At 49.9% G+C, this 12,179-nt stretch overlaps 2 protein-coding genes across 2 annotated transcripts; one reads left to right on the top strand and one right to left on the bottom strand.

The window, feature by feature from the left end:
- Nucleotides 1-528: 528 nt before the first annotated feature.
- LOC125425569 (dual specificity mitogen-activated protein kinase kinase 1-like) lies at nucleotides 529-7,243 on the top strand (the record flags this gene model as incomplete). The annotated part of the gene is made up of 5 exons (XM_048483150.1): nucleotides 529-815; nucleotides 3,160-3,224; nucleotides 5,668-5,729; nucleotides 6,500-6,545; nucleotides 6,786-7,243. Coding segments are annotated over 5 exons (568 nt in total), but the record flags the coding sequence as incomplete, so codon positions are not given.
- Nucleotides 7,244-8,950: 1,707 nt separating this feature from the next.
- On the bottom strand, nucleotides 8,951-12,173 carry SNAPC5 (small nuclear RNA activating complex polypeptide 5). Its single transcript, XM_048483149.1, has 2 exons — nucleotides 11,336-12,173; nucleotides 8,951-10,491 (listed from the first exon to the last, which is right to left on the bottom strand). The coding sequence occupies exons 1-2, from the start codon at nucleotides 11,444-11,446 to the stop codon at nucleotides 10,369-10,371; spliced, it is 234 nt and encodes a 77-aa protein (XP_048339106.1). The 5' UTR covers nucleotides 11,447-12,173; the 3' UTR covers nucleotides 8,951-10,368.
- Between the last annotated feature and the right edge of the window lie 6 nt (nucleotides 12,174-12,179).

The following is a 12,179-nucleotide window of genomic DNA, read 5'->3' as shown; positions in this document are numbered from 1 at the left end:
AGGGGCTGATAAAATTGTAGTCCATGAACATCTGGAGAGCCGCAGGCTGCAGACCCCTGTGAGAATGTTTTGACAGAAACTGGTAGAATTACATTTTGCCAGGAATCTGTGCTCTGAGAAGTTGACGTGAGGGTTGGGAGCAGGTTAAATCAGAGCCATTCTCCTCTCGCTTCCTCTGTCCTGCCACTGAAGCGACTCCACCTGTGGCCGCGCATTTCCAGCTCTGCTTCAGTGGTAGCTAGCCAAGGCAGCAGTTGGTCAAGATCAGGAGCCTCATAATTTCCTGTGGCACAGGGGTTGAACAGATGTCTGGCCTCGGGGACGAAAGAGGAGCGTCCTAAGAATTAAAAATGAAAGCTCGTCCTTTTCTGTGGTGCTTATGGAGTCATTGACAGCTCCACATTCCTGAAGGTTTCCCGGCCTCACAGTTTCCAAGTCATTAGTCATGGCAAATAAAATTTAAAAAGCAACCTACAGATGGATGCCTTCCTGGGATCAGATTTCTGTCAAGGCTGCCTGACTGAACAGGGGGGTTTCTCGGCTACCCAGAGCTATTCAGCCACCTGTTATTTACACGGCGTTTGTTTTTGTCATTTTGTCGACGCAGCCCGAAAGATTACAAGGGACTCACTATTCGGTACAGTCAGACATCTGGAGCATGGGGCTGTCTCTGGTGGAAATGGCCATCGGCAGGTACCCAATCCCTCCTCCAGATTCGAAGGAGCTGGAGCTCATGTTTGGCTGCCCCATCGGGGGCGACTCCCCGGTCTCGGAGGCATCCCCCAGGCAAAGAACCCCAGGCCGGCCACTGAGCGGTAAGAGAACAAGAGCTGCCAATGCAAACTGCGTCATAGTGGAATGAGTTGGGCCGATGCAGATGCAGGCCAGCTGTTGCGTTTCTTTGAACGCATCATGCAGAACAGTATAAAATTTCACAGGGTAGCTGTGTTGGTCTCCTTCCCTCAGATCCAGTGAGGGGAACTTTGACTCACGAAAGCTGAAAATCTTATTTATTATTTATTTATTATTGGGTTTTTTATACTGCCCTACCCCCGAAGGGCTCTGGGCGGTGAACAACATAAATCGTGTGTACAATAACCCTTAAATACATTACAAGTTTAAAACGCAGCGATCAGTAAAACAATGTCCGCAATAACCCTCATTAAAAACCTCCCAAAAGGGGGGAAGAAAATGGGTCCCATAGATGGTAGGGGACCCAAAAGATAAAGAAGAAGAGGAGGAGGAGGGAGCAGGGGGCACCTGTCAGCAACTGGACACTCCAAAAGCCCCATGAACAGCTCAGTTCTACAGGCCTCCAAGTGGAACTCTACCCAAGATCCCGCAGGGCCCGGACAGCTGGAGGAAGAGTGTTCCACCAGGCAGGGGCCAGGGCTGTAAAGGTCCTGGCCTGTGTGGAGGCCAGCCGCATCATTGAGGGGCCAGGGACTACCAGCAGATTGGCCTCTGCTGAACGCAGAACTCAAAAGTGCAGCTGGATTGGAATCTAGCTCCCTAAGAATGGAAAGGTTAGAGAATCTCTAATACAGGTGTAGAAAAAAAAAGATCTAGACAATAATTCATGTGAGCAACAGAGAGGGTTTCAGTTTCACCTGCTTGCTTTCTTTGCACCTGAGATCCTGTTACTCAGTCGAGCATCTTCATTCCATACTGGTTGTGTACACTTCATGTTCTGAGCGTATGATGTCCACATGAAGTCCATCTGTAGGAAGTCCCATGATACCATCTCAGAGCCCCTGGTCTACATGGAAAAGTTCTGCCCTGGATAATGACTCTTTGTAGAAGAGGTGGGAGGGGGTCTAATTTGCCATAATCGCTCCATAATAGCCAGTGTGGTGCAGTGGTGAAGAGCAGGTGGATTCTAATCTGGAGAACCGGGTTTGATTCCCCACTCCTCCACCTGAGTGGCAGAGGCTTATCTGGTGAACCAGATGTGTTTCCGCACTCCTACATTCTTGCTCGGTGACCTTGGGCTAGTCATAGTTCTTTGGAACTCTCTCAGCCCCACCTCACAGGTGTCTGTTGTGGGGAGAGGAAGGGAAAGGAGCTTGTCAGCCACCTTGAGTCTCCTGACAGGAGAGAAAGGTGGGGAATAAATCCAAACTCTTCTTCTCTTCTTCATATGGAGTCCTGAAAAAAACAGAAGCTGTGAGGGTAGATGCCCAGCCTTGGAGAAGAGGACCAAAGATGCTATTTAAAAACAGCCATGTTATGGTCAGAAATAATGGCTAGTGGAGGAATTTAGTGCTACCTCTTGCACTCATGAGATTCCCCAACCCAAGAGCGACTAGCACTGCCCTTTAAGAGTAGCGGAGACCAAATTTGTATCCTTCTGCCAAAAGGATTCTTTTCAGCTAGTGGGGAAACCTCTTTCCTAAGCTCCCTTCCTATGTTCTCTCTGCTAACCTGGGTCACAAGTTATCTGGCTACTGCCAAATGGTTTGGCAAATATTTTGCTTTGTTTTAAAGCAATAACCATGGGGCATTCATTGAAAATGCTGGGGGGAAGAATTAGGACTAATAAAAGGAAACACTTCTTCACGCAACGTGTGATTGGTGTTTGGAATATGCTGCCACAGGAGGTGGTGATGGCCACTCAACTGGATAGCTTTTAAAAGGGCTGGACAGATGGATGGAGAAGTCGATCTATGGCTACCAATCTTGATCCTCCTTGATCTGAGATTGCAAATGCCTTAGCAGACCAGGTGCTCGGGAGCAACAGCCGCAGAAGGCCATTGCTTTCACATCCTGCCTGTGAGCTCCCAAAGGCACCTGGTGGGCCACTGCGAGTAGCAGAGTGCTGGACTAGATGGACTTTGGTCTGATCCAGCAGGCTCTTTCTTATGTTCTTAAGGCCATTGCTTTCACCTCCTGCATGTGAGCTCCCAAAGGCACCTGGTGGGCCACTGCGAGTAGCAGAGAGCTGGACTAGATGGACTCTGGTCTGATCCAGCAGGCTAGTTCTTATGTTCTTATGTTCTAATTAATCAAAAAAGCTCCACAGTCATTTCATAAGCATTTCTTAATCAAATAACAACTGGGCTTAATAAGGACAAACCAATACCTGCAGCAATAACATTTACTGGAAAGTTGCTAGTAAAACTGAGCCACATGGTTGATTTCCAACTTGTGCCTTTTCAGCTTATGGTTCCGATGCCAGGCCGCCCATGGCGATTTTTGAACTCCTCGACTACATTGTCAATGAGGTAAGCTTGCTGGGATATCTCTCTGTTGCATCTTCTGACTTTTGGAAAACAAACTTTATAAGGGCCTGGGATATGCTGCAGGGGTAGAGAAAGGTTCAGACTTTTCCTAGTCCACAAAGCAGGATCTTCCATGAATTCAGTGTGCAAATTCTCCACAATCGCTTTTGAGTGTAGAGTGAAGCCAAGTCCGCCGTCAAATTATACTTTGACCCAGACACATTCTGTCAGGGACAGCATGTCTTTTTCCTCACAAACGTCCCAGACAATTCCTTCTGGTTTCAAACATGGCAACCCCATGGAGATTTCTTGATCCACAGCACCGTGTTTGTTTTGCCTGAGGGCCTTCGGAAGTGAAGGTCTCCCACGAACCACATCAGAGACCAAGGAAGTAGTTTTACCTTTTCTGACTATACCCCACTGAGGACAAGGTGTACCTTGGAAGTTTGTTCTGTGTATTGTCAACAGCTTTCACAGCCTGAATCAACTGGCTGTTCTGGGTTTTCCGGGCTGTGCGGTCGGGCAGCAAAAACAGGCAGGCCTATGACCACACAGCCTGGGAAACGCACAAGAGGCCAGAGGTGGCCACTCATGCTACAGACTCTGACTACCTGGGGTATTGTGGTTTAGGGACGCTGTCCCCCCCCTCCCAGATTACATCAACTAGCAAACCGAAAGCAGTCCACCCTTGCGTTCCTGAGGGGGAAAGCACTCTTTTATGACAGTGGTGGCGAACCTATGGCACAGGTGCCAGAGGTGGCACTCAGAGCCCTCTCTGTGGGCACGTGCGAACAGAGTGCCCCCCCCCCCCCCAATCTAGGCTGGCCTGGGCCACTGGCCCCGATTATTAGCATTAAACCTAAGGCCTAGTTTTGGGCACGCGCAAACAGAGTGCCCCCCCCCCCCCCACATCTAGGCTGGCCTGGGCTGCTGGGCTCAATTATTAGCATTAAACCTAAGACCTACACCTAGCAGTGTAGGTAACTTGTTAAGCACTGTTAAACCCCACTGATTTTCATGCGAAGAACTAAAGCGCGACCCTTTACCCGGGAGTAAGCTCAGTTGCTGGCAATGGGGCTTGCTTCTGAGTAAACCCTCCTAGGGTCGTGATCCATTGGAAGAGTTGCATAGTTGCTTCAAAGCAAAGCCACCGACTACAACCAAGCTTACTCCCGAGTAACATGCACCTTGGAGTCAACCGTTTTTTCTAAACTAAAACCTCAGTATTCAGGTTAAATTGCCGTGTTGGCACTTTGTGATAAATAAGTGGGTTTTGGGTTGCAATTTGGGCACTCGGTCTCGAAAAGGTTCGCCATCACTGTTTTATGAAGATCACTGTGGAATTCTGAATTCTTAGTCCCTCCTTGGTTATGCACACACACACATGCTCAGCTTTGATCTTTTATGTGCTCCAACTGATGAGTCACAATTGTAGTTTGAAAAATGTGCTACATGAAAGAACATTAAAAAAACAGTGGTTGACACTCCTGCCCATGACGGGTGGTATTTTCACATGCCCAGCATGAGTGCCAAAGGCCGTTGCTATGACAGCAGTCAGTCTCCACTTCCACTCTTTAAATGCAGTGGATGTGGCCTCATGGGAAAAAAAATAAAAGGTGGTCAGCTAGCCACTACTCAGGAGTAACTGCAGCAGCCTCGCCTTCCTGAGAGGGGGCATGATAAGAGATTTATAAAATTTATGCACGGGGAAGAGAGACTTGGCGCAGCAAATTTTTTCTGCCTTTTTAAAAATACTAGAACTTGAGGGCATCCAGTCATGCTGAAAGACAGCAGATTCAGGACGGATGAAAGGAAATATTTCTTTGCACAAGTGATTAAAATGTGGGATTCACTGCCAGAGGATGTAGAGAAAGCTGTAAAGGGGCACTGGACACGTTTGTGAAGGTAGAGTCATCCATGGCTACTAGGGAGCAGCACTACTAGGGAGCAGCAGTGGCGTAGGAGGTTAAGAGCTCGTGTATCTAATCTGGAGGAACCGGGTTTGATTCCTGGCTCTGCCGCCTGAGCTGTGGAGTCTCATCTGGGGAATTCAGATTAGCCTGGGCACTCCCACACACGCCAGCTGGGTGACCTTGGGCTAGTCACAGCTTCTCGGAGCTCTCTCAACCCCACCCACCTCACAGGGTGTTTGTTGTGAGGGGGGAAGGGCAAGGAGATTGTAAGCCCCTTTGAGTCTCCTGCAGGAGAGAAAGGGGGAATATAAATCCAAACTCTCTTCTTCTTCTTCTATATACAGAGGCAGGAAACCTTTGAGCATCATTGCTGGAGAAGAGGAAGTATTAAGGGGAAAGTCTTGTGTGTCCCCCTCCCCAAAATGCCTGAATTACATCAGACTTGTCTTTCTACTGCCGAGAGTGAACATGGAAGGCTTTGGAAACCCTCGTGCCTCCTGACTGTTGGTTTTGTTTTGTGTTTTTTTTTTCAGCCCCCTCCAAAGCTTCCCAGCGGAGTCTTCAGTCCAGAATTCCAGGACTTTGTAAACAAATGGTGAGTTTGGCTCTTGGGGAGAGGTACATTGGTAGAAGAAACTGGTTTCCAAGCAGGTTGGGGGGGAAATCCAGTCAGCACTTGCCATTTGTAATGAATAAGGTACACTCCAGCATTAGGGGCCTGTAACTCATGGTTCTGCCACACCCATGTTGCATGCACTCCCTCTGTCAGAACATGTGTTTAGATGAGCAAAATCTAAATGACAGCTGGACCCTCCTTCTAGCAGGTGCCGTGTGCAAATCAGGGCTGAGTGCACAACATGTACCGTGTGCAAAACCTGATAAGGTAAGGGCACCTGATTGGTACCACATATGTCTATAGATAGCACAGACAACAAAGTGATGTGTGCCCGAAAACACCTGTGGTCTGGCGAAGCACTTTGTCAGTAGATAGCAATAAATAGAACTGCACTGGTGACTGTGTGTCTGTCAGTTCTTGTCTACATTGAATCCTGCAAGGTGGGCTACTCCGAGTAAATCCACTGCTTCAACACAATTCCCATCAGCCCCTGATTGGCCATGCTGGCAGGGGCTGGTGGGATTTGTAGTCTGTGAACATCTGGAGAGCCACAGGTTGCAGACCCCTGAACAGGAAAACCCCTGGCAGGAGCCCAGTGCAAAGAGACAGGTGGGCAGGTGCTGAGTGGTCTGTGGAAGGAAGGCATGCTGGGAGTGGGGAAAATCTGCCTGTGCCTTAACACTGTTATTTCCGCTGGACATGAATTGATACAGCAACTGAAATATTACCCTTTTTCTCCTTCCTCGTAGCTTGATCAAAAACCCAGCCGAGAGGGCGGATCTAAAACAGCTCATGGTGAGTGGGAACTTGCTCCTGCTGGTCTCAAGCTTCCCTGAGACTTTTTCTGGTCTTTGGCACATCTAAAGGCGCAAAGAGAAATCCTCCCTCTGCCCAGGAAAAGGAGGACCACTCGGGCCTCCTCTGGTCTAGGGAAACGTCCTTCTGCCCGTTACGGGCCATGTTCCCTCGCTTGCCTTGGGGTAGGGATGGAGTTTCTCTTTTTAGGTTTCAGGCCGTGCCTTTTCTTTGTTGCAGGTCCACATGTTTATAAAGAGATCAGAGGCTGAGGAAGTGGACTTTGCAGGCTGGCTGTGTTCCACCATCGGCCTTAACCAGCCGAGCACCCCGACGCACGTGGGCTGAGTTTCAACCCTCAGGCTCTGCCGACCAGAACCCAAGTGTTGCTGCCCTGCACCCTTCATTCCACGTGAGACTGGATGAGGACCCATCAAAACAAACAGGAGCAACATGCGTGAATTTTTTCCATCCCGAACCCCCACCCCTAGAGGCGTAGCTACCGGGGGCAGGGCGGGGGCGGGTTGCACGTTGCACCGGGCGCGCGCTGGGGCAGGGGACAAAAAATTCAGGCTGGTGTGTGGGTTTTTTGTATTTTTAGTGTTTTTTTCCATTTTGGCCTGCAAGGGGCGCAGTTTTTAGGCTAGCAGCACCAAAATTTCAGGGACTTTTCAGGAGTCTCTCCTGATGATACCACCCAAGTTAGGTGAGGTTTGGTTCAGGGGGTCCAAAGTTATGGACTCCCAATGGGGGTGCCCCCATTGTTTTCAATGGGAGCTAATAGGAGATAGGGGCTACACCTAGAGGGTCCATAACCTTCGACCCCCTGAACCAAACCTGGGTGGTATCATCAGGAGAGTCTCCTAAAGATGCCCTGAAATGTTGATGCTGCTAGCTTAACAACTGCACCCCTGATAACAGGTACCCCCCCAAATTTCCCGATTCTCCTTTTAAATCCACCACCTTCGGCAGGGGTTTAAAGGGAGAATCTGAGGCCCCCAGTTTAAACATTGAAAGTGATACTGCTTCAGGGTGGGAGATAATGCACCCCAAAACAGCATCACTTTCAATGTTGTTTAAACTAGGGACCCCTTTTAAATCCACGTTGAAGGGAGAATCTGGGGTCCCCAGTTTAAACATTGAAAGTGATGCAGTTTTTTTTGCGGGGAGAAAATCCCAAACAGCATCACTTTCAAGGGTGTTTTAAGTGGGGACCCCAGATTCTCCCTTTAAGGTGGGCACCACAGGTCGCGGGAGGGCGCTGACCCTCTGGAGCCAGAGCCCATGCCAGGACGCCGACTCAACCCCTTCCAGCCTGCCCAAGCAGTAGACCTGGGTGCTCCTTCGTGAGATCGGCAGATGGCTTGATTTCTCTCCCCCCTCCACTGTATCTAGGGAAAATGGAGTGGGGTGTGTGTGGAAAACTCAGATTATGCCCTGGACTCCCTTTTCCCTAGATATGCCTCTGTTCCACCCTCCCTGCAGGCAGGCCCTGGGGAGAGCAGGAGCCGGCAGCAGGGACGTGCAGGGGACGGGGTTACACAATGTGTGGGGCGGGGCTACAGTGACCCCAGTGGGGTTTGGGGGGACAGGGCACCGCAGAGGGTTGGGGTGGTAAACCAAGAGTGTGCACTGGGCGCAGTATGGCCTAGCTATGCCGCTGGGCGGTCGCCCATGGGGGAGGGGGAACATAACATTTTGCACCAGGCTCCATTTCCCCTAGCTACGCCTCTGCCCACCCCCCACTTGTCCAAATATTAAAACAATGCTATTCTGGTCCGTTTTCTCAAAGCTGATGTATACTCTCCTCTCCTTACCCCACCCACACCCCAATGAATGAGCTCTGTCTACCACGCATGTGCCAAAATTCTTCTCCGTGTCCACCCCTTCTTGTGTGCGGGTCTAAATCGACAGCTGTCTGGATGGATGCCTCTTGTTAGCTGCCCAGTCATGCAACGCTTTTCAGTTCATTTGGTGATGCAAATGCGGAGAGGAGGCTGGCTGTCCGTTCAGCCTCCCAGTCCTGCTAGGGTGTTTTTGCGCCAGAGCCTTTTGTAACTTGGTGGTACTTTCTGCTCCTGCTTCGCCCGTCTCCTAAAATAGCCCCTCCCTCTGCTTTGATCCTTACTTTGCCCAGCTGCAGACTTCGGTTTGCCCAAAACTCAGTGAACATGAATGGCTCATCCCACCCCCAACCTGTGGGCATTTTTCCTATTTATTTCTTTCTCAGTGGCTTGCTGAATGTTTCAGGACAGCTTCAGTGATGCACACCCCTCTTCTAGTTGGTTTGGTGTCTTGTGTTTTAAGCGCCGGCATCCGACAAAATCCAGGGTTAGGACTGTGCATCAGGCTGTAGCTTCCCTCTGCACTCAGCTGAACTTTGGAGACACGACAAATGTGCGTACTTTTGTGTTTGAAAATCCTTTTGATTGTTTTATTCTTTCAGATATTGAACATTTTCCATCTTACACTAATAAATATTATGAGGTTACTTCAGGGAATGCCTCTCAACGCTCCTGGCTCTGTGCATTGTCTCTCCCCTCCCCACCTGTGCTTCTGGTACCACCACCACAGAAAGAAGAAACAAATACCCACCAGGTGGCTGTTCGAGTACCCTCGGATGGCTCCACACATCAGATTAAGCCACTTGTGGGACTCACAAACCTGAGTTGGGGCTTTAACCACACTGCAAGCTGGTGTGTGCATTCCTTAGCACCTTCGTTCCGACCTGTGAAACAGAACCCCGGATCTGGAGCAGAACCCACAGCCGTTCCACCACACTGGTAGGCCTGGCTCCTTCTAGTTCTACTCTAAGCTCCATTGTCTTCTTGCTTGCAGCTGGCAGAAAGGAAAGGACGAGAGACACGGAGGGGAAACAGGCAGGGGAGCAGCCCCCGTGTTAACCAAAAGCACAGCTACTGCAGGAGAGAATGGGAGGGGGCAAGAAAGGGCCCGTTGCCCCCCCTCCCTGAGGTGCTCAGAGGCCTCCCTGCCAGCTCCAGGTTTGCTCCCCAACCCTTCTGCTGGGTAAATCAAGCCCCCGCCCCTCCCCAAAACAAAGTTTCTTGTCAAACGTCCCACAGCCACAACAAAAAAATCCCTCTCACAGATGACAGAAGATCTCCAATTTGTATCGCTTATCCATCCCCCAAATCCGGGGCCACCTGGGCAAAAAGGAACGGCGTTCCAAAACATTCCATTCCGCCCTCCCCCCGGCAGTGAAGAATCCACGGATTTCGGTCACCGCGCTTCAGAACATAGAGGTGGTCTTTTAAACTGTGTCCAGTTTTATACTAAGAGCCACTGATGGCAAGAATGGAGCGATCTCGTTCTACACCACCAGTGGTTCCTTGTTGGGGGGGGTCAGGGGACAGAATGCACCCAACGTCCCTCCCTTTAGATGTGTTTGCCTGGAGCGTGCGGATGGCAGAGCAGCCAGGCTTTATCCAGACATTCTTGGATTTCTTTTTGTATATTTTTGTGCCTGCAGCAGAATGCCTGCGAGGACCTGTTGTTACGTTATTGCTTTGTGAGTTTCATGGTGTGCTTCCCAGATGCTACTTGGCTCTAATAGTTTTGTCTTTAAAAAAAAAAAAAAGAAACATGCTACATGAGAATGGGTCCTCCCAGCCACCACCCGCTCCCCCAACTCCTCCCCATGGTTTTGTCAGCACCCCTGGAAACCTCCGGAATGTCCAGCAGCAGCTTCTGAGTGTTGTTTGGTTTCTGTAGCACCAAGCAAAGTCTGCAGCCACGGTTTGCACAAATGGGAGACGGGGAAATTCCTGAGTCTGGGATGCAAAGGTCGTCCGCCTGCCTCCTTTTAGGAGTCCGATTCTTCTTCTTCCTCCTCCTCTTCGTCCTCTTCCCCGACATGCAGCTGCAGCTTAGTTTGATTAATAGTGGCTTCGTTGTCCATCTGCCCAAGAATGAATAGAAGAAAACTCTGGTTAAGGTAGAACAAGGGACACTCGCAAGCAACAGCGGTGGAAGTTTTTATAAACCGGTAGCGCTCGGCGTCCAAAGGCCAACCAGGGCGGCCAGCTAACTTTTAAGGGTGCTAGAACCAGGGGGCATCCATTGAAAATGCTGGGGGGAAGAATTAGGACTAATAAAAGGAAACACTTCTTCACGCAAGGTGTGATTGGTGTTTGGAATATGCTGCCACAGGAGGTGGTTAAGGCCACTAACCTGGATAGCTTTAAAAAGGGCTTGGACAGATTTATGGAGTTGATTTATGGCTACCAATCTTGATCCTCCTTGATCTGAGATTGCAAATGCCTGAGCAGACCAGGTGCTCAGGAGCAGCAGCAGCAGAAGGCCATTGCTTTCACCTCCTGCAGGTGAGCTCTCAAAGGCACTTGGTGGGCCACTGCGAGTAGCAGAGAGCTGGACTAGATGGACTCTGGTCTGATCCAGCTGGCTTGTTCTTATGTTCTTAGCAGACCAGGTGCTCAGGAGCAGCAGCAGCAGCAGGCCATTGCTTTCACCTCCTGCATGTGAGCTCCCAAAGGCACCTGGTGGGCCACTGCGAGCAGCAGAATGCTGGACTAGATGGACTCTGGTCTGATCCAGCAGGCTAGTTCTTATGTTCTTATGTTCAGATGCCCTGGGGCTGCTTGTGCCCTGGGGTAAGCCAGGCAGGTTGGAAGAGAGACAACCACCATTCTTCCACCAAGGAGGAGAGGTACACATCTTAAATTGTGGATCAACAGAGGAAACCGTACACCAGGGTTCCCCTGGAAACATTGGCTCACTTCTGAATGCCGCTTTCCCCACAACAGACTTACGTTTTGATGCTCCTCCAACACAGCCGTTGAAGATACTGTCACATTCTCTTCCCTGGCGCTAATCATAGACTGGAGGGCTAGTTCTTCCACCTGGAAACATTTGGGAACCATGAATCTCTAAAGGTGAACAAGTTCTTTGTTTTATTTACTTCTTTAATTTCCCAACTTTCCCCCCGCCCCATGGAAATCCAAAAAGCAGCTCACATCTTCCTCTGCTATTTTATCTTCACACCAACCCTAGGGGGTAGGTTAGGACGAGAGTGCATCACTGGCCCGAGGTCACCCAGCAAGCTTCCACAACACAGTGGGGGAAAACTGGATCTCACAGATCATAATGGTTTGATGCTCTAACCATCACACAATACTACCTTGAGCTGCACACTCGTAACAATGCAACATGATTCTGTTTTCCAAAACCACGAAAGTAGGACAAAGTGGCATTTGGGAGTCACTCCTGTTTGAAAGCAACAGTTTTTTTTAAATGTAAACCATTCAAATTTAAGAAATACTCAAGGGCTGATCACCCACGCTGGGTGCTGGGTGGGATCGGAAGCGCGTCAGGGCAAAAATATCTTGTCCCGGCGACTTCCTCTTTGGTGCAAGATTTCTTGTCATGATGCCCTTCCTCTTGCTCTGTGCGTGCTTCTTGTTTTCACTGAGGAAAGCAGGAGCACTTCTGGCGTGACTGTTGGCACCAGAGTGGGGCAAAGGCTGCAGAGAGTCAGTGGCCAAGGAGCACCAAGTTAGTAGCAAAAAAACCATCAAGATCTGGTAAAGCAGGCAAGCCCAACTCTGCCCCAACTGTGTCCAAGAAACCTTCGTTCGGCAATGGGGCACTCGCGCT

The sequence above is a fragment of the Sphaerodactylus townsendi genome, unplaced genomic scaffold (genome assembly GCF_021028975.2).
Source record: "Sphaerodactylus townsendi isolate TG3544 unplaced genomic scaffold, MPM_Stown_v2.3 scaffold_797, whole genome shotgun sequence".
In the NCBI taxonomy this organism is placed as follows: domain Eukaryota; kingdom Metazoa; phylum Chordata; class Lepidosauria; order Squamata; family Sphaerodactylidae; genus Sphaerodactylus; species Sphaerodactylus townsendi.
Note: the sequence above shows the minus strand (reverse complement) of the source record. Positions and strands in the feature narration are given on the sequence as shown.

What these genes read in the sequence shown, in the direction of transcription:
- SNAPC5 (XM_048483149.1), bottom strand. Translation starts at nt 11,446, where the DNA reads ATGGTTCCCAAATGTTTCCAGGTGGAAGAACTAGCCCTCCAGTCTATG. An exon ending in TGTTGGAGGAGCATCAAAAC is followed by an intron (nt 10,492 to 11,335) that starts GTAAGTCTGTTG and finishes TACCTTAACCAG; the next exon opens with AGTTTTCTTCTATTCATTCT.